The sequence below is a fragment of the Micromys minutus genome, assembly GCF_963924665.1.
Source record: "Micromys minutus genome assembly, chromosome: 4".
Classification (NCBI taxonomy): Eukaryota; Metazoa; Chordata; class Mammalia; order Rodentia; family Muridae; genus Micromys; species Micromys minutus.
In genome coordinates this window covers 69,280,622-69,303,031 of record NC_137973.1, presented here as the reverse complement: position 1 = coordinate 69,303,031, position 22,410 = coordinate 69,280,622, and the positions used below count along the sequence as shown (strand labels likewise).

At 45.7% G+C, this 22,410-nt stretch overlaps 1 protein-coding gene across 1 annotated transcript; it reads right to left on the bottom strand.

Moving 5' to 3' along the window:
* Window positions 1–203: 203 nt before the first annotated feature.
* LOC308419980 (uncharacterized protein C4orf54 homolog) lies at window positions 204–17,136 on the bottom strand. The gene is made up of 2 exons (XM_080915951.1): window positions 11,282–17,136; window positions 204–4,423 (listed from the first exon to the last, which is right to left on the bottom strand). Exon 1 carries the CDS (start codon window positions 16,657–16,659, stop codon window positions 11,308–11,310), a length of 5,352 nt encoding a protein of 1,783 aa, XP_080772077.1. The 5' UTR covers window positions 16,660–17,136; the 3' UTR covers window positions 204–4,423; window positions 11,282–11,307.
* Window positions 17,137–22,410: the final 5,274 nt, after the last annotated feature.

Below are 22,410 nucleotides of genomic sequence, written 5' to 3'. Positions count from 1 at the left end.
AACTCCAGAGCTAGGCAGTGCATTGTCTTCAGCCGCTGAATCTGCAGGCATTTGTTACTGTGCCAATAGAAAACGAACGTACCCGGTTGTACCGTATTTACAGACTATGTTTGTTTAAATGGGGAATTCAAACTAGAAGCAAGGAGAAAATGAAATGGTTCAAAGCTCACTTTGGGAGTTAAAATAAAGACCAGCTACGCACATTTTTTTATGGTTACTTTTACTGGAAAAAAAAAACAACAACAACAAACATGTTTTCAAAACTGTTAAAATAAAAAAAAAAAAAAAACAATAAACAAGATCGCACCTTACAAACACTGGCAGTTAAAGGTAAGTAGGCTTGTCACAAGGAATCCAATCTCAGCAGGCAAGGGCACTGGAAAGGCAAATCTTGGAGCTGATGGCTGGATTCAAAGTTCCCATGCCATGCTTACCGAATTGTACCATCAAATCACATCACAGTTCAGCTAAGAGCTTCTCCCCCAAGATGGCAGCATTGATGTAGTTTAAATTTTCACATTCTTTCCACACGCCATCACTCGTGGTCTGGGGTACAGTTCAACATTATCCAAGGTCCTTCTGTATGCATTACACAATACACACTCTCCTATTTATACACAACTTCCACAGTCTTCACATTCTCTTCCGCCATCACTATCCATGAATATCATTTTATATATGAATGCATAAACACTCATCTTCGGAAGCGGTGGGGGTGGGAAGAGACTGCCTGCCAGGAAACAGATACAGCCAGTGTAGGTAACTCGGAGAACCCTGGAAGGGGCGTGATGCCATTAATATTAACTCGAATAGAGCAATTCAGGAACTTAAAAGAAAAACCAAACTGGATGTGTGAATTTTATTCTGCACCATCTTGAGTTAAACAGGAGTGGATTCACTAGAGCACTTGCAACATGAAACACTGTTGTGTGGGTAGCTCACTGGGACTGCAGTGGCCGTTCCGGTCTCTCCGGAGACACGGGGCACACACCAGGGTCTCTACTTTAGGGTTCTGCTTCTGGGTCTCTGTTCACACATATCACAAATGGAGTGTGATTCAGATTAGATTCAAGTTCAAGGCACTTTTGAGCAAATGCTACATGCTTTCTTAGAGATTCTATGCACCCGTGAGGCCGGTCTCAGACCCAAAAGTTAAAGAATATATTAGCGGTCTCATGACAATATATGTTACCTATGTATTCATCTCCTCGGAGATTTTGTAAAAGCCTAAGAGCTTATTGATTTCGGTTTTATGAGCAGTTTTCTCAAACAAACTTACACATAATTTTCTCCCATCAACAGTACTGATAAAACACAGGGCACCTTTTTCTTTCAAGTATCTGGGTAAAATAGCACACCCTGAGAATTTGGGGTGCAAATATTACACCGTGTAAACTGTAGAATGAGACTTCGCAAGCACCACATAGGAAAATGAATACTGTGTAGTCTTAAATACAAAGCATATCGCTGAATGTGTTTTCCACTCACACGTACACACTTATCGTGAGATTGTACTCATCTACTTAGAAATCAACACTGCACACAACCATTGTGGAAGTACAGCCGTCTAAAGAAACCAATTCTGTCCTGCAGTCCAAAGTAGGTTTCAGGTAATAGGAGCATCTGGTTTGAAGCAAACACAGGCTTTTGTCTCTACAGTAGACGAAGAGAATCAGAATGTGATGAGATCTCTTTAAAAAGCAAAGGTGAAAAAGTCAAATCTCAATAAAGAAAAGGTGTGTGTGCCATTGGATGTTTCCTAAAGACACAAGATGAATGTGAGTTATATGCTATTTTTTGAAATTCATCATGAAGCTATCAGAGTATATCTCATTGTTAGCTTAATTATGTCGTATTTACACAGACACTTAATCCTGCGCCTCCTTTACTCCTGAATACAGTTTCAGTAAGTGTTCAAAGAAATACACTCTGGTGAACTGAATTATCACACTGGCTACAAATGTGTTTAGTTTTCAAGGAACAAGTCAAAACGGAGCCTGTTTTAACATGACCTCATTATCAACTGGGGGGAGGGGGAACCAAAATGGTAAATGAGTCAAAATTCCTTCCCAGTCTATAGCACAATCATTCTGGAAACTAAGCCTCCCATGTAACCTTGAGAGAAATAGCTAAGGCCAGGCCACGTTTTTTAGACTCAAGCTCATGGCTTTAAGGATACTTGTTAAAACATGACCGGTAGCTCAGTAGTTAGAAGATATTGCTGGGAGCTAGTGCTTCTTGCATTAGAAGATGTTCTAGGTTCCAGGTTCGCTCCACTTTGGTTGAAAGAAGAGGGAAAAGCCATTCACTCACATGTCCATGCAAGTTCAAGAAATGACCAAAGGGAACAGAGTGGGATTTAGCGCGTGTCTATGAGAATTTTCTTTCTCTGTCACTCAAAGTAGTAAACCTCAGATGGTGCCCCAACTGTGACAATGGTCAATAGCTGCTGTGAAAGTCATAAACACCCGTTTATAATTACATTTTAACCTCTTGAACATTTACCACATTCTTGGCAATCTGCGCGAGGGCTCAGGCTTTTACGTAGAAGCAAGAATACAAAGTTCTTCCCCACCCCACCCCAAGTTTCTCACCTCCTGTGGGAGAATGGAAGGCTCAGATCTGCTGGTGATAAATAATGACAATATCCCATGACACATTTTCTTCCTGTCTTTGCAGGGAGCTGGCTAACAAACCCACGGGGCTTTCCCAAAAGTCTGCTGGAACTTATGTGGTCTTCCAGGTACAGCCTCTCTCCACTCAAACCCCATAGTTCATCCGTTCCTTTCAAACCCTCTAGTTGCTTGTTCCAATATTAAGTGACCCTTATATGCAGCCAGTTCACCTGAAAAAAATGTTCAAGTTCTGGGGTAACAAGAGTTTCCTAAAATGGCCCAAAGGCATCTTCCAACGCAGAGACCACGCTTTACACTACATGCCTTAGAGACAAGGGCTTACTTCACAGCTTGGTGGCCAAAGCCCACTTATTATTCCTGCTTCAAATCTTGCTCTTTGTCTAAAAGAACTTAATTTTTAGAACTGGTTTCTCCCCCTTAAGAAAGGCCCCAGAAGTGGCATTGAATTTGGTTTTGAGCCTGGGTTTAAAACAAAGCAAAACACTGTTACAAGTAATAAAAATGTAAAAGCCTTAGAAAATTCCGTATTTTGAGAGGCATAAAATCCCTCACTTTAAGAAGCAACTTAAGTAGAAAGCAAATACTGATAATTGTCCAAAAAAATCATCTAAAGAATTTACCAGAATGCTTTATCATTAAACAAACAAGTAACTGAACAGAGATTCCTTACAGAAATCTTGAGAATTAAAACTTGAGTTTTAAAGGGGTATTTGGTTAGAAAGAAATTAAGAAATTCTTCAGTGTATCACTTAATTGAGATACCAATTAGGAAAGGCTGAATGTGACCATTCAGTCAGAATTGGGTTACAACTGGCCAGCAATGCATTGGGTGATTTGGAATCTTAACATCTGCTAAAACCAGAAGCAAGAAGCAGACACTGTAATTACAGGCTTCTCCTGTGGGATGGTTGGAGCAGGCATGGATTGGAAACACTGAAACAAAGCTCACAGCTAATTCTATCTTCTTCCCCAAACAGGCTTCTCTCCAGGCTGCAAACAGCGAGGCAGGACACAAGAGGAAGGGAATCGACTAAGGGTAAGTGTGTTGCACACTCACAACAAAGATTGGATTCTTAAAGGAGAATGGGCAGCTTATGCTTTCTGAGGCTAAGAACTTAGTATTCAGTGCAACCGCTGGTTCTCCCATACCTCAGATCATTCTGCTTGATGGCAAAAACAGTGTCGTGGCACCACACAAATGGGGAAAATTAAAGCACAAGTGTCACAGCCACCGCTTGTCATGACTACATGGGCAATTGTGCCAAACCTGGCCAGGAACCCAGAACACACAGCAGTCAGAACAACGGGGCTGGCTACTTATTACTGGAAGCAGACAGCTGTGTTTCAAACCTAAATGGGAGATGCTATCCCGTCAGCTAGACTTGACATGGCTCAAGAAATTCCAGGGTGATTTCTGATCCTCATTGTTGGTTTGCTGATTTGGTTTACAATAGAACCAATCAGATTTCACTGCCTGTTTTGAATGAACCATTCAAATACTCAATGTACTGCGTGCCTGGTCACAAGTGCAGGAGGGAAGGCAGTGGCCAGAAAGCTGTGTCCTGTATTAAAGTATAAAAAGAAATACTTCATGGGGAGAAATGCAACCATTCATCTTAGTAAAAGTGAAATAACAAAAGCTACCTTAGGTTCAGGAAAATATACAAACTTACACACATGGTTCATAAGAAAACAAAGTTTGTAACACAACTGGAAGGTTTTCAGATGAATTCAGTGTTACAATGAAACTTTCAAATTAAAGAACAGTTCTTATTTCTGTCTTGCTCCTGCAAAAGAAAAAAATGCAAAGAAAACATGGTCAAAGGAAAAAATGGTTAATTCTGAAAGAATATTCCCCTTTAAAAATACAAAAAAAAAAAAAAAAAAAAAAAAAAAAAAAAAACGTGCATACCTGTCTGCTATTTGATTATTTGACCCATTTCTTTGTATTAAAATTGTACAGTTTTAAATGAGGCTGCAGTTACCAGACACTGCTGATGTCCAGAAAGTGCCACCAAGTGGAACCTCTCTTTGAAAACTGACTCAAATTCAATCAGCTGTTCAAAATGATTTTAGAGCTAGATGTTTAGTTTCTCTGAAATCATTCACAAGGACAAAATGGTATATTGTATGCATCCCTAAAGATTAGCACCCAGAACTGGTATTTAAATTAAATGGCATCATTTAAAATTTACTATGTCAGTAATCTAATTAGATCAATGAACCCTTGCACTAGGGAGTCTGGGAAAGCAAATGACTGCTAAGCAATGTGGACTTTCTCACAGTGTGCTTTTGTACATACATTACAATTATTGCCTATAATATATAGCTCAATTAAACCCACATTAAGACAGCACCGACATTATTCAAGAGTATAAAAATTATCCATTTCCTCTATTTTAAATTTTTTAGTATAATCTACTAGAACTTTGCTTAGGAAATCTTTTTTAATGCTGAAAATTGATTTTCAGATACAATATTATGAAGACAAAAAATAAGATGAACGTCGAGTGCTAATTGTTGAGAAGTAAGAAGTTCCTATTGTTTGAAACATGACCTTGAGATAGAAGACTCAAGTAACATCTCTCTAACTGTGTGCAACCCAAGTACCAAGGCCAGGGATACTTTAGTCCAGTGACCTAGAGAAAACAGCCCGTCTGAGCACATGTTTATTAAGAATGAAAGATAGAATAATAACGCTTTTGCAGCTCATGTGAATGTCTTTCAAATATATCTTCTTGTTTCATATCTATATTGAGAAAATATATTCGGGCTGAAGGAACTGTTGGTGTTTGGAGCATGCAATCCCCACAGCTAAGCAGTTCCCTGGAGGTGTTGGATGACACAAGCGGTACCTACTGCTTAGCACACCCCTGGAACTCACTAAAACACAGTTTCCTAAATTTGATTTTCTCTCTTAATAGAGACCGAACAGCAAGAGGAAACTGAACATTATCACACAGGAAGGAGGAGTGGCCCTGCAACTAAGAATAATTTGAAGGAACTTGACAGTAGTTCTGGCTTGGTGAGGTCATAAGGCAAGGTTTATAAGGACTCTGAGCAGAGTATGGGGGGCAATAGAAGGGGCAGAGGAGGAGGAAAAGGGATGGGTGGGTGGTGGGGAGTAAGAAACTCTCCTCCAAGATGAAGACCAACTAAGAAATGCAGATAAATCTTTATACAATGTCTTAGAATCCCATTCGGGGATCGTTAGTCTAGATATTGCTTTGTGGATATCCATAAGGTATTTGTGTGTGTATGTGTGTGTTTCTATTAATTTTAGAGAAATTTCATTTGAAAGTTTGAAAATGTTGGTCTAATTCTTATTAAGGATTGAATAGTGATAATAAAAACTACCAGAGTCTTCTCAAGTGAGTTCTGAGACTAAAGATGAAGGGTCAGCTGTATTACCGAGGGGTCTCCTGGATACCTCCCCAGGGATTTGGACCTGGAACACTGCCCACATTCATCAGGGGTTCAGGGCAGCCTTCTTTCTCCTCCCAGGCTTGTGCCCAGACTGAGAGGAAAATCACCACATGCAGCTGGCAAGCTGGACCCAGAGTTGTATAACAGACTGGAAGGCTGTTGGGGATACTAGAATACTCTGGCACCCAGCCAGCTGAGGGAACTGTTGAGCTGTCTTTGCTGTCTCTTGATTGGGAACTTCAGCTAGCTTGTGTATGGGCCCCTGATTACCACCCTGGATGTCTACAATAATAAGCTTGATTTCCTGGTTTGTCCAGGACCTGTGGAAATTTCAGGGCATTTATGGGTTCTAGTTTCCAAGAAACATTGACACTTTCTATATGACATGTGGAAATTAACTTCAAATTATTTACAATTTTTGCAATTCCATCTTCACAACTTTTCTCAAAATTATTTCCATTTTATAGATAAAAGAAAGTGTGTGCAACACTGGCTACACCAGGAAGCAATAGTACTACACCTGAGTCCCAGCTGCCTGACTTAAAGTGATATGTGCCTGTTTCAACCCATCAGCACCATTGGGGAGACGGGACCCCCTCATATGTACATCCCTTCCTCTTCTGCACCTGATCATCACTGAAGACATAACCTTGAGTCTAGTGTGTTTCATATGGTTTCTCTTTATAGCATAGGATGTTCTGGCTGAACATTTAATCATGTTAACCAAAATTAACATTTTAATTATAAGAAACACACACATAGAAACTTAGTGTATGTTGGATATATTCAGATTTCATCTTATCCCTTTCTCCCTGCTGTTCTTAGTCCTTTTCTCAAACTCACCACACACACACACACACACACACACACACACCACCACACACATATACCACACACAAACATATTCACACACACACCATTCAAACCACACATACCACACACATATACCACATATATCTCACACACACTATACCATGCACACACCACACCACACACATATACCACACACACACACACACACTACATATATCACACACACACTACACCATACACACAACACACACACACACACACACCACTCACACACATGTTCACACACACACACACACACACACACACACCACTCACACACATATTCACACACACACCACTCACACCGCACATAACACTGAATTTTCCTTTGGGTACAATGTTTATTTCCCACCTGAATGAAAACTTGTCATAGGAGCAGCTGGCCTAGCTACGCTCCGCCGTCCCCCATGAAGGCACACATGTCACATAATTCTTAACTAGGCCGACCAGCCAAGAGGCAAAATAAAGATGCTGAAAAAGTTCAGAGAAAGTAAGCCTGGCACAAAGGGGCCGATAAGGGAAGTGGGTAATTCACAAAGAAAAGGGGAAGTGGGTGACCTTCTGTAATGATGCAGGCATTCGTTTCAAACAGCCTGGACTTCATCTACTGTGAATTGGGCAACTTATATCTTCACTTGCCTAGTGGGGATTAAGAAAAGTATCTACTTGTTTAAATAATCCAGAGGCATGAGGCTAAGTTACGGTAAGGACGAAAACCTGAAGGTTTACAGAGCACACCTGTGATCACAGCGCTTGGGAAGCAGAGGCAGAAGCATCAGAGATGCAAGCATGGAGGGTAGCCTCAGGTAAGTTCAAGGCCAGCCTTGGCTAATATGTGTATGCAAAGTGGAATTGCTGAGAAAGGTAGGAGAGTGAACTAAAGCTCACTCCAGTGAAAAGGGAGAAAAGGCGATTAGGATCAAAGCACATTAGGAATATTATAGAACAAAACTAAATTAGAAATGTTATAGAACAAAACTACATTAGGAATATTATAGAACAAAACTGCATTAAGAATATTATAGGGGGCTGGAGAGATAGCTCATCAGTTAAGAGCACTGACTGCTCTTCCAAAGGTCCTGAGTTCAATTCCCAACAACCACATGGTAGCTCACAGCCATCTGTAATGGGATCTGATGCCCTCTTCTGTGTGTCTGAAGACAGCTACAATGTACTCATGTATAAAATAAATAAATTATTTTTTAAAAAAGGATATTATAGAACAAAACTGCAGCTATATTCAGTGTCGATGAATGGGGAGAGGGAGCCACAGCCTTATTAGGGGAGAGGAAAAATAATCTATTCATTGTGGATGCAATTATGGGATGAATTGAAAAATGCAGTGGGGGGGGGTTATAGCAGCCCAGTCTCCGTGCTGCCCACCAGGACACGAGAGGTAGCCAGCCTACTGGGGAAGCTCAGTGTTCAGAAGGATGTCATGGTGTAAGGGCTGCCGAGACTGCCTAGACCCGACATCTTAGCAATTCATTCTGTCATCGAAACAAAACAAACCCTGAAAAAAATCCTAAAGACACGGGCATAGATGTGTGTGACGGGCTGCTGAAGTCGACTGAATTGGAGTGGATAGGAAATGAGAAGCCACATTGGGATGGAGAGAGCTGCTAAATAATTAATGGAGAACCCAGAGTAGCTTCTCAGATAGTTAGGGGAACATTAAGGCAGACACCACCAAAGTGTCCCCAGAGAGAAGGAAAAAGACAAAGGACAGAGACCAAGAAGACACTGAGATCAATGTCCAGGTTAGAAACCAAGCCATACACAGAGGGATGGTGACCAAGAAAGGATTGCCTGATGTCTTTATACAACCCTTGCTTTCTCCCTGCAGTTTTGATAGGAAAGCATCTGGGTTTGATGGTTTCAGAAGTCCCCTAGGACCACTAGGAACACACCACGAAAAAGGCTCTCCCTGAATCCAGCTTTCTCTGTCCTCTTTAGTTGTTGCCATGAGGGTACCTTGAGACTTCAGGGTGCTCTCCTAGGCTCCCTGCACATCCATAGCTTCACAAACACCTAGGGATTAGCTGATCCAAACAGCCCTAGGTAAATGTACCATCTGTCCAGGGGAATCAAAATGCTGTTGCCTGTAAGATAGTGTCCTGCAAAGCTAGCTGTCCCTGTTGGGTCTCCTCTGCACTACATTAGCATTTTCCTGGCTTTCTTCCATCCCTCTTCACTAGTGGTCACCACACAGTGGAATGCCTGTTGAACACTCTTGGAGAGGAACCATCCGAACAATCTTTCTCTGGGTTGCAAGTAGAATGCTTTTACTTGAATTCTAAGCAAAAGTCCCAATAGATGTTATACTATGTGGTGTTTTCTTATCTTGGAAGACACTTTATAACATGCAAGACCCTTTCCTAGCCTCATAAACATTAGATTATGAGATAGTTTGTCCCCAAGCTCGTAATATAGGTCTGTTTACCTCATTTGATAATGCATAAATTATCTTATTAATTGTCCTATTTGATAATGCAGGAATAAGCATATCAATAACACACACACACACACACACACACACACACACACACACACACACAGAGAGAGAAAGAGAGAGAGAGAGAGAGAGAAAGAGAGAGAGAGAGAGAGAGAGAGAGAGAGAGAGAGAGAGAGAGAGGAGGCAGGAATGTGTCCCCACTAGAGATAACAGGAATTTTAGAGAGTTTGTCACCCCCAAGATTACAGTATTCTCTTAGCTCCCCCTTTTCTTTTCCATATAGTGTGTTTTTTTCCAAGGAGTGAAAATCCTAGAGGCGTATATCTCAATCCTGCTTACTCTGAAAGGCAGAGAGATAAGTCTGCTTACAGCTCTGATACCCCTGTGCTCCTGCCGGAAGGTGTCATCTTTACTGTCTTCTGTGTTTGACCTGAGGTGTCCTGGTTCCAACCACTCACATTCAAACCTCCTATCAAGTTCCACAGACTGTATTTCCAGCAGAAAGCCCTGCCTGTGAACACGGGTCAGACTCAGTGTCAGAAATAGATTTTCTCTGATTTCCTTTGCAAGTATGGAAGTTGTTCTTTTTCAAAGGGAGAGTGCTTATGGGGATTAGCCTTGGAGCATGGTGGGTTCAGTCAGGTAATACTGCATAAAATGCAACTTGACCCAAGAAGTAACCAGGGCTCCAGAATCTCACCCCCTTTTGAAGGTCAAACTTGTGTGTGTGTGTGTGTGTGTGTGTGTGTGTCTGTGTGTCTGTGTGTCTGTGTGTGTGTGTGTATGTGTCTGTGTGTATAAGTGTGTGTTTCTGTGTGTGTGTTTGTCTGTGTGTATAAGTGTGTCTGTGTGTATAAGTGTGTATATCTGTGTGTATATAAGTGTGTCTGTGTATATAAGTGTGTGTGTGTCTGTGTGGGTGTCTGTATGTATAAGTGTGTGTGTGTCTGTGTATGTGATCTCTAACCACATATAAGAACATATAAGATACACTAAAAACCTTAAGGAGAGTATTCTGATCATTTGAAAACTCAAAACCAAGAACATTTTAAAAATGTAGTCTCTGATTCTTTTGCCTGCTTATAGGACTTTCTCCTACTGGGTTGCCTTGTGTCCATCCTAGATTTGATGGTATATATTGTCACTTGCTGCTATGCTTATACATTGTCACTTGATGCTATGCTTGTATTTGGTGGGTGTTCCGGGAGGCCTGCTCTTTTCTGAGAGGAGAAGGGTGGTGGATCTAGGGGAGAGATTGGCAGGAGGGAAGGGAGGGAAGACTGCAATCCAGGTGAAATACATGAGAAGAGAATAAAATAAACAAGCAAATGAAGAAGTGAATTAATAAATCCAAAGATTGAATTTAAAACAAAAAAGTAGTGTTTTGTTGTTTTGGGGGGTTTTTGTTTGTTTTGTTTTTAGAATAGAAATTCCAAGGGGCAGACGAGAAAGAAAGGAGAAGAGTATTTTTGATGACTTTCGTAAACATCCACTTGAAACTTCCTAGGCTTCTGGGGATCAAACATGTTAATGTGTTTCTGGTGAGTTAAAGTTGCCTGTCCCACCTGGCAGCCAGGACCAGAGAGGCTCACTCCACGAAATCTAGAGCGGGCTTCCATTTCCTTCTCCTTCCAGCTTTTACTAGAACAAAGGCCGAGAGAGCTGAGGAAGGTTCCTTTCCCTGTATTCTCTGGAGGGAGAAGCACACAGGCAATTTGCAGTGAGCAAAGGGCGAAGGCCATCCTCATTGAGGAGTGAGGGAAAGTGGACAATACATTAGTTACTTCACAAATCAGAGAGTTTGCTCTTGGTTTCCCGGAACACCCACATCTACACACAGCCTCTGTAACTCTCCCCTCCCTAAGACACAGCACCACCGGATCATCAGATCGTCAGAATAAAATCCACTCACCAGGAGCTGTTCCATCCGGCCTCTTGTCATCGGTGCTCTACCACGAAGCTCATGGTGGTGCCATCGAAGGAAGGGGGAGCAATGATCCGTGGCCCCAAGGGCTGTGAGGTGATGCTGATGACAGGCTTGCCGTGCAACTGGGCAAAGCCCTTGGCCCCCACAAGCTGAGATGTGGCTGCCGGGCCTGAGGAGGAAGAGGAAGCAGGGGACTGACCAGAGGCCATGAAGTAAGGGGCTTCAGTGAATGCTGAAGCTGTCTCTTTGCTGGGGGTCTCTGCTGCCACAGAGAGCTCACTGCCTCCTGGGGTGTGAGCAATGGGAGTGGGCTGCAGGGCGTTGGGGGGCAGCACTGTGGGCAGAAATCCAGGATAGATCATGTAGGTGGGCCCGTAGGCCCCAGGACTCAGGGCGAGAGAAGGTACAGGGAGGGACATGGGTGCCACAGGCTGTTGTTGGGAAGTCATGGGCACATCCACATATTGTCCCGTCTCAGGATCAAACAGTCTCCGGGTCATGGGTTGAACTGGTGTGTCCACCAGATAATACTGGCCGGTGGTCACATCCAGGAGCATCTTGCGCTGTGTCTGCTGAGGCTGTGTCTGCTGAAACGGGTCTGTGGGGACAGCAGCTGGGCCTGCAGGGGCTGGGGCTGGCATACCGGGTGGGGAGAAGCAGAGGACCTGAGGCTGGGTGCCCTGGAGGGCGAAGGGCAAGGCCTGTTGTGGGTACACAGCAGTAGGAGTATGCTCAGGGCTCTGTGGCCCTGTTGGGGCAGCAACTGTTTCTCGGTGACTGTCAGGTTTGGTACGCCAAGCTGGTCTGCTGGTTCCACTGACCTGAGACCCTTTGGGGTTATTGGGGACCTGGCTGCGAGCACTCAGGGGAGGTAAACTACAGAGAGTGGCAGCTGTGGAGCTGGGGGGGCCATCTCTGGAAGCCCCAGGCCTGGCAAGGAACTCCCCTGAAGCAGCACTTCCTTTAAGGGGGATAGTCAGGTAATTCTCACAGTCACTGTTGCTCTTCTCCAAAGTGACAGCAGTTTTCCTACCGGTGGCATCATCAGGAGGGGCTCGTGTAGCTGGGGAGATCTTGAGGGATCTGAGTCCCTGTGATTTGATGCCCTTGGCTGTTGAAAGGCTCTCGGGAGAAGGCCCTTGTGGGAACTTGCCAGCGACACCCCCAGTTTTTTGGGTGCTGCTAGAGCTCACAGTGAACACATTCCGATTGCTAGGGAGTTGGGGGAGGGGCTGCAAAGGTTGCGTGCGTTCCACATCTTTGTGGACCGGCGGAATATAGAGAGACCGGGGCCTTTCTCTGGCCATGTTCTCAAAGGCAGCTGCCCGGGCAGACACACTCTCAGTGCTGGGGTTTGAGTTTCTCCTCTGCAGACGTTCCATGGGGGCCGCCCGCAGGACCACACCACCTTTGTGTCCCGTGTTCCGTTCTTCCACCCGTCCCAGCTGCTTGGCCAGCTTGTCAGGGTCTCCTTCAGGTCCAGCTACCCCTTCCTTCTCCTCACTGGCTATGAGTGACAGGACATGGCTGTCAGCCATCATGGGCAAGGGGTCACTTTTGCGCTTCCATTCATTCCTGTTAAAGCTGTACAGCTCTTCCATGGACCTCACGGCAGCCGTGAGTTTCTCCAAGGCATTCCGGGCTGGCTTTGGAGCTTTTCCCTCCTCCTTGACCTCATCCTCTTTGGGCTTCTCAGGGGTCCTCTGAGTAGAAGCTTTGGAGACAATCTTGAGCACAGGTAGGTAAGAGCCCTGCTCGGATTTATTGGGGGCAATGGTGGCCACAGGCAGCCTGCCAGATGCCCTGTGAACCAAGACAGTCCCTTCTGGGGAGGAGTTCAAGAGTCGATTACCATTACCTGCTTTGCCCACGCCTTCCCTGGGCTCTCGATCCACACCATCTTCTCTTGGGTTCACAACTGCCTGGCACGTAATCACCATAGGGGACAAAGACCTAGATCCTCCAGAGGCAGGAGTCAGCTGCCTAGGCTTAGGCCCCGTCAAGCCCTGTTCTGGGGTGACGCTGCCCTTGTCACTGTTGTCTCCTGATCCTTTGATTAGCTTCCTCACGTCCCTTACCTGGTGGAGAGGTCCTGGGGCCTTGGACTTGTCTCTAACATCTCTCACCTGGAACTGGGGTACTTTTTCCAGATTGTCGCCACCACGAAAGAGTTTCTGCTGGGTCCTGCTGTTGTCCTCAACTGTCTTGAAGAGGTTCGAGCTGCTGCTGCTAGCCAGCTTGGGCGTGAGCAACTTGGCAATGTTGAAGTCCGTGCTTGGCTGCTGAACACTTCCCAGCCGGATCTTGATTTCAGGAGCCTTGGGTCTGATCACTGCCGTGGAGGTGGCCTGGGAAGCAGCGGGGTATTTGGTGGCCTGCTTCTCTGGCTGTTTGTCCTTGGGTGTCTGCTGGATGTTGGGAACAAAGAGGCGAGACATAATGGTAGACTTACTGGCTGAGATCTCCCCAAGATCAGCCCTCCAGTCCCCACCTTTGGGGATCTTCAGCTTCCCAATAGGAACTCTCTCCTCCAGCTTCTCGGCTTCCTTCTCTTTCCACGTCCGGAAGGCGCTGTTCTGACTCCGAAGGAAGATGCCCTTCACAGTCTCCGAAGCACTCTTTTTAATTTCACACACTTCTGTGTGTCCTTCGGAGACATGTCGGCCAGAACCTGTGTTGCTGCTCTCTCGAGGAGTACTGGCTTTGAAAACGGGGGATTTAGAACCTACAACAGACCCTTCCCCACCTGCATCAGACACACTGACCACGGTGTACTCAGAACTAGCCTCGGAGTGTCGTGAACTCTGCCTCTGCAGACCCCGCTCCCACGGCTTCTCAGCCCCAGAAGGCCCTTCTGCCTCCTTAGTGCTGGGGGGGTTACTGTGGGATGTGTCAGTGACCTCTCCTCTTTCCATCTTGAACTCATGTTCTCGCTGCATCTTCTTAGAAATAACATTTTTGAGCAGACTGGAAGCGTATTTGGACTTCTTCTGGGGACCGCCACTGCGAGAGGCAGGCTTGCTGCTCTCGGATGTCTCTGATCCATCATCTGTGTACACAGACCCTGGACCCTTGTTAGAACTTTTGATGGCTCTGCAGGGCCCAGTGGCTGAGCTGGCTTTGCTCTCGCTGCGGAGATTGAGGGGTTCCAGAAGTGTAACCACCCGAGAGCCAGTTTGGACCTGTTTCTGGAAGCACAGGGGCGTCTCCACGTGTTTGATTTCTCCCTCAACTTTGCTGACCACAAACTCCAAGGCCTTGGTCTGGGACTTCTTGGCCTGGAGGTAGAGCTGGTCTGCAGTGGCTCCGGTGCCACCACCCTTCCTCAGACCTGCAGCCACGGACGCTGCACTGCTCCTCAGCAGGCTCTGTTCCACTCTGGCTCCAACACCTCCACATTTTAAATCCAGGAAGGTTGACCACCGTCCAAAACCCACCTCAGAGAGCGTGGTAGAGGATTCTCGGGAGCTGATGTTCAGAGCCTCAAAGTAGGGGTAAGCTAGGCTGCGGAAGGCCCTGGAGGTTAGGTTCCTAACCTCTTTGTCCGCGTCGTCTAGCTCACTCACGGCGCTGGATGCTCCACTCGAGTAGTCCACCAGCTCCTTTGCCCGGATGGCCCCACACCGGGTTTGCAGGCGGGCAGGGACAGCAATGAATTTCTTTGCATGGTCCTGAGCCACGGCTGCAGCCGAATTTTGCTTCAGGGAACTTGAATTGTGTTCAGCAGCTGTAGAGACTCGGAGGTTCATGTCGCCTTCATGCTTGGCAGCATAAATAATGTTTTGCTTTGCATGCACGTTGCTAGGTTCATTTATAGCCCGGGAAGTTGGCTTGATTGATAGGAGGATCTGGCTTGCTCCACTCCCACAGCTGCTTGCAACCGTGGCCGATGCCCCGAAGGCTGCCTCCCCGAGCTCCAGCAAAGGCTCAGGTGGAGTGGCGGTGCCAGGTCCAGTGGGTGGAGGAATAGTGTCGCTGTCAGAGGGGCCACTGCCCACTTCTGTGCTGCTGGTGTCACGGCCACTGCTGCCTGCACTGGGGCGAGCCAGGTCGCTGCTGATGGGGCTGGGAGTCCGAGTGGTGTTGGTGCTTGGCGTGGTGCTGACGTAGCAGCTGTTGTCATCGTCTTCTTCCGTGGTGATGTCTCCTGGGGTCTCGTCACTGCCACCAAAGGAAGCATAATCCACGAATGAATAGATCACGTTGTTGTCCTCGAAGTCCCAGCGAGAAGCCAGCCCCACGTCGAAATCCATACCCTGCTCCACCTCACTCAGCTGGATCTCATGGGTGGTGATATAGTGTGCCTCCTCATTCCTCAGAGGACCCCTCCTGCCGTGGGACTTGGCAATAATGTCCTCGCACTTTATTTCATCCTCGACTCCTTCTCTGCTGCCCTTTCCTGCTTCTGCCCGGTCTCCTGCTTCTTCTCCCCTGTGTTGTTGGCAGCTTGTTTCCGGCTCACTCTCAAAGCCTAAGGATGAAGAGGAGGTGGCCAGGGCCCCCAGTAACTTGGTGGGGTCGTCCATTTTGGAAAGGCCACTGTCTTCTGCACTGTCCACCGAGGAGGAGGAAGATGAGAAGTCGTTCTCACAAGCCTGGGAGCTGAGGCATTGGGCAGAAGCAGGACTCTCCCGGGGAACTGGAGTCTCAGGGACATGGCTGCTGGGTTCATCTTGGGCTTTTGTCTTTGGGCTCCTGGAGGCCTGCTCCTCTGGGCAGTGTTCCAGTAGCAGTTTCTTGGTCTGGGGGTTCTCTCTTCCGACCTCAGCTGAAGCACACATCTCTGCATACTTGGCTTCAGGCTGCGTAGTGGCTGAAGGCTCAGGTAGTGGCTGCAGCTGCTGCCTTGGCTCTGGGTTGTCTTGTGGTCGGCTCACCGGGTCCTCTGCAGGCGTCAGGCTGGTCTGTGAGTTCATGTTAGAAGTACCGCTCTCCATTCTGAGCCCTTGCCCAGGTTTTAGAGACAAGAAGAGGCAGTGGTGAGCTCTGAGGCTGTCCTGGGTCCCCCTCTGGTCCTGGAGGGGCCGCAAAGTAGCCCGAAACAGATTCCCACGTGCCTGGGCGGACCCCAAAGCTGTAGGTACCACTGTCACAGCTGCCACCGCCCAGTTCTTCAGCCCCTGTGATGGGGCCTCGGCAAGCCAGAGGGAGGTGGGAGGGCTCCCAAGAGAGGCAGCAGAGGTGGTCTGTAGCCAGGGGGCTGAGGCTCTGGCCGCGACTGTGGCCAGCGTCCTGCTGCTGAGCTGTCCTGTCCAGCTGCTTGTCTGACAGTGTCGGTGGGTGAGGGTCTGAATGCCATTAGCCACTGAAGAAGCAGCATCTGTAGGTCGACCCCGGGTCTGCCAGAAATGAACGGAAAGCATGTGCTGTGTGGTGTACAGCCTTGTCACTCTCCTGGATGGGGAGACAGAGGGTCACGTCATTCCAGAAATATTTTTAGTGTCCATGTCCTGGTCATATCGAAACTACACTTGAGGGTAAAAGGAAAAGATGAGAGGAGGCGGGGTGGGAGAGGAATGTGGCTTCTGATTCAAATCAGCCAAATGTTCATTGTAGTCTGTTTTAGAGACGTCTAGCAAGTACACAATTATCCTTCACTGGCTGCCATCTTTCCCCGGCCCCTGATTACATGAATTTTCTCTCCATGTTCAAAATTCAAATTTTACACGGCACTCCAAATCAATTAAGGACACTCCAGAAATATTTCAAGTCCTACTTGTGCATATGGTAATTTTTATATTTGCCTTGTTGGCGTTGTCTTTCCTTCTTTGGAAAACACAATCAGATAAAGGATAGTCATGAAAGTTTTCATAGGACAAGAGTATTTCATCACCCTTCCCTTTGGCCAGACTTATACTCTGTGGAACATAACCTATTTGTTTCAAAATTAAAAAAAAAAAAAAATCCCATATAGGATCCTTGCTGTGTTTACTCAAAACTTAACGGGGCGGGAAGGGGGGATTTCTCCAAGACCTAAAAGTTCCTTAAATAAACTTGAGCTACAGGCACTCCGGAGGAACACAGGAAGACAATATGGACTCCAAATCCCTCCAGCGTCTACTCAAGCTCAAATCCGTTCCTAAACTTAAATAAGTCCTGTTAAACATAGTCTTAGCTACAGCTCGGCGATCGGGTTCCCCTGGCTGCATGCCAGGTCTGCAGGGCCGAGAGTCAAAACACAGGAAAGAACAACGAATAGGCTCACCCTTCCCGAGTACAGTGCGGCTTGGAGGGAGGTTCAGAGAGGAAATGTGAGCCGCTGGCATGCCCCATGAAAATACGGCCAGAATCCCCGTTCACCCACTCTGAGATACATCCGATCCAAACAAGTCAAGAACAGTGCAGGCAGATTTGCCAAGGCAACAGAGGGGTCGGTGCTAGCAACCTTTGGGGCAATTCCCTGGCCATTGTCCATGAAAAACCACAACTCGGTTTTGGTGAGATCTGGCCCTCATCATCTGCCAGGCCTAAATGCACCACGACACATAGTCCGTGTCCCACCTATGCCGACTAGATAAAGCCCTATTTTAAACATCCACATTTGTGGAAAGAGAAAACACTGCCAAACATCCCCTTTTGACACAAATGCCACCCCCACGCTGACATGGGTTCCTTCCTTTGGGTAGGCTTGTGTGTAGGGGGGAAGTAGGCATCCCGGACAACTGTAGCTTCTACCTTCTTTCCCTGTTGGGCTCTAGGCATCTCAACACAACCGTTCTCCCTAGGAGAAGCCCCTCTGCCCCCTCTACGGACACTAAAACATGCCCAGGAGAGGTTGAAAACACCCGGAATAAAGTTATGGTTATAAAGCCGTAACTTGGGGTCAAGGAAAAGAAATGCCTTCCAAATCTTAGTTTGTTAATTAGTAATTATAGCCAACTAGGAACATTTCAATTTGTGCCCATATTAATGATTGAATCCTGTTAAGAACCTCATGAGTTGAGTACAGTTACTGTACTGGTTTTATAGATGGGGAACCCGAGTCACAGAGACAGGACATGATTCAAACCTAGGCAGTCCAGCTGGGGACCTTTATGGTTATGATAGGTAGTCAAGGTAGGTCCTCGCATAACCACTCAGGATTACCTATTCACTCAACTATCAAATCTGCATGACCACAAGTAAACTATATAACTGGAGGGTGTGTTTGTTTGTTTGCTTGCTTTATTTCAGATAATCAACCCAAGAACACTATGGTTTTCTCAAGGCTGGACTTGAACTCAGATATCTACCTGCCTCAGCCTCCTCCACTGCTAGGATTAAAGGCCCCAGGCTACAGCTGGTTATCATAATTTCTTAATACCCAAAATTCTGTTAATCTTCCTCCTGAGTTCTACTCTCTCTGAGAACCCAGCCCTGGCCAGCTCCCCCCCAAACCCTCCTCCCCATCCCACAATCAGATATAGCATACCTACCTTCAGAGTATCGGTGTGGCTCCTTCAAGAATGTCTAGCTAAACAATGCAAGTGCAGCTGTGGTGATGGTGGTAGTGGAGATTCCTTCTTATAAAGTCAATTTCCAAAACTTTTTTTTTTTAAAGTCAAACCATGAATTCTTTTTGTGGTTTAAAATCAAGTAAGCTGGAACTCCAAACTAGGACTGACTATTAAAAGAAAAGAAACTTATAAATATAAAGAACAATGACCAACTCTAGGGTAAAGAAGACAATTAAAGACTCCACACTTTCCCTTGTGGCATTTTCCAGAGTTCTGTGTTAGTTTATGGTACCATGAGAAGGGATGGTCTAAGATCTATTGAAGTAGCTTGGAGTCATGGGTAGCCACCATGCCTTTCATCCTTACAGATGACTCTGATCACTTTTTTACAGATGAACTCAGTGATTGCCTGCTGACCTCAGGTCTTGAGCAATTGACATGACTAATATTGCCAGTATCAACCCATGGTGAGCAGGCACGCTTGGTTAGACAGGCAAGGTATGCCCTGTTGATGACTTTATATGGGGACTCGGAGAGCAACAGAGGAAGTGACTCAGAATCCTTACACTTGCCTCTGTGGAGCTCAGTGTATGTAAAACCTTAATATGATTTAAGAAATAAAGAATGAAGGCCAGACCATCCACCAGTCGGTCAAAGGTCATGCTTATATTTTGGGAGTCCAACTCTGGCATATGACAATTGAACATGCCCTTCAAGAGAAGAAACAGCTTCCTGAAGGTGAGCCTTAGACCGGAAATGAAGAGATGCATTAGGTTAAACTTAGCCTCAGATTTGATGCCAAACCCTTGACCAAGCACAAGCATTCTTAGTTTCTCTGGGGCACAGCAGGGAAGAGAGGGTGCTGCTTTATATTTAGTTGAAGGTCTTTCCATAAGGATGTGTATAGCTCTCAGCAAACATATGTGAAGAAGGCTTTTCTGAGGACCACTGCCTAAGACCCAGGGCATGGCCAGCTCCCTTCCAAGCCCAAGAAGGGACATGTGAAAGTTATCGTTTAAAAGAAGGTGCCCTATTATACTTTTTAATGTATTAAAGGGTATTTGCTTATTGAAATGAGTGCTCCACATATCACATGACTAAAAGTAATTATTGTTTGCAAGCTTGCTCCTCTGCATAGCTTTTCACCAATTTTCTCAATTATCAAATGCTGTAGCCCTGGTTAAAAACTGGTGTGAGGTGGTTCCAGCCTATGCTAAGTAGGTAATTGAGTACCAGTCTGTGAGGTGTGGAGGGGGAAGGGGGTGTCACAGGGCCATACCCATTACAGGCTAATTAAGCTGTTTCATAGCCTTAAGCCAGCTGCCTGCCTACGGGACCAGCTGGTCCAGAGACATGGACAGGATTAGGAGCCGGCTATCCCTGTGAAGGGGAAAACAGCATGTACGGTGAGAACAAGTAAGTGAGGAGCACGTTGTGGTGTCATGGGGCCACACACACTCTAGATGCAACCCCTTAGCTATGCCCTTAAAACTTGGAAGGGCAGGAAGGGACAGTTCACCACCAGAAATAAACCCTTAGTAACCAACCCTTGAGCCTGCCCACAAGCTATGGAGTAGAATGCTGTTCACTTTGCCACCGGAGCCAGGAGGCATATCAGAAGGTTCATCTTCTCGGGCTGGTTCCCTCCTCTTCTTTTTGTCTTTTGAACTCTTCTTGGGCCTTCTTCACGCCCTTTCTCTGCTGTAATTCCTCCATGCCCCTGACTCTGTCCAACAATTGGGTCTGTCTGGCCTTCCTCCTGAGGGAGCTGTGGGGGTGTCAGTGTTTCAGATAGAACCGTCTAGGGGTAAATAGCCCTTGAAGACCACTGTCAGGTGGAATTTTTAACACAACTTAAATAGCCTTACTCTAAATCTTGGTCCATCTTATCTGTGACTTGGCTTGCATGTTGTGTGTTAAGGGAGAAGCCAGCGGCATGGGGTTTCCCAGTCTAGAAGAGCTGGGCAGGGAAGATGGCTTCCTGGCTTTTCATAGGTTACTGTGCATTATCCCAGGCCAGATGGAACCAGATATGATTAACCAGCCAAGTCAGCTGCTTGTGCAGTAACATAGGTCACATATTTCTATAATTTTAGGAAGGGTTCTCTCTCTCTCTCTCATCTTGATGTTACATTTTAAGCTCCAAATTCTTCTGTTTTTTCTTTTATTCTACTTTGAAAAATATGTATTAACTACAATGGTACTTAGGATGACCATGTCATATCTCATCAACATTTAGATTACATTATTACCGAATTACCATTACCTTTTGTCTTAGTCACCGTTCAACTACTCTAAAGAGATGCCATGACTAAGGCAACTCTTTAAAAAGAAAGCATTTAGTTAGGGACATGCTCAGAGTTAGAGAGCCTTAGTCCATAAATATTATTATGGCAGGTAGTGTGGCTACAGCCATGTATGTATCTGGAGAAGAACTAAGACCTACATCCGAGAGAGAGAGAGAGAGAGAGAGAGAGAGAGAGAGAGAGAGAGAGAGAGAGGTAGTAAGTAGGGAGAGAGAGAAGAGAGGGAGAGACTGGGCCAGGTGTGCTTCTGAAACCTCAAACTCCACCCTCAGTGACACACTGCCTCCTACAAGGTCACACCTCTTAAACCAAATAGTCCCACTCTCTAGTAACTAAACATTCAGTTCCATAATCCTATAGGGGACATTCTCATATAAACCACCGTAGTTTATTTAAAAACCAGAAGTGATTTGCTGGCCATCTTTCTCATTACAATTTATACTCTCTTCAGGCAGGATCATATTTGACTTGCTTATTGTTTTCTTTCCAACATTTCGGACAATAAAGCATTTCATTCATTCTTCTCCAGTACCCTCCCCTTTCACTCGCTTCCCTCCCTCTCCCACCCCGAGAAGGGTCTGGCACAGTGTAGGAGCATTGTTAACCAGCGAATGACTGGGGAGTGGGGCCTGAGCAGACACTCAATGGTACTGAGTCCATGGTTTAAAAGTTTATTTGAAAATAAATGGAGACAAACTGCCGAAAGTATTTAGGGAGATTTTTACCAGCTGAGTAGAAAGAATGATCTATAAAGGAGGCATTAACTGTGTCCACCTGTATGTTGTATTGATGAAGCTTTGAAAGCCACACTCAAAGTTCTTAGAAACAAGACTCAAAAGTGACAAAAATCAGCATTTAATTTTGCCTGCCTTCTGTCAGAACAACCAATTGTTTAAGATAAAATAGAGCTCTGGTAGATTGTTATCAGTACAAATTAGAAATCACTATATCCTAAAAAACAAACAAACAAAGAAACTAACTCAACAGTTGAGTCAGTCCCGAATAGCCATCTTTGGGTATGTTATTCCCCTTTATCACGCCAGCCTCCGTCTGAACAAATTTTCATGTCATCTCTCGATTAGGAGCCTCCAAGTCAAGTGTTGCCACTGAAGACATCACCTTTGAAAGGTCAAGGGTCATTAAGCAATAAAGTCTTTGCTCTGGCACTGACCACTTTTTGCCAACAGCCGTGGGTGAGGAGGGCTGCCAGGAAGGCTGAGTTTTGCGACTGAGCTTAATGGGATTACAAAGGAAGAAGACAGCCAGCGACATTTCAAGCCAACAGACCCTTCTTATATTTACAGCATGTTTTCCTAGTAACCGTTTATTTTGCTGAAAACATTTAAATAAAAGCCTCCAGAGTCGTTTGAGA

Coding starts and splice junctions, on each gene's coding strand:
- LOC308419980 (XM_080915951.1), bottom strand. CDS start 16,659: ATGCTTTCCGTTCATTTCTGGCAGACCCGGGGTCGACCTACAGATGCT.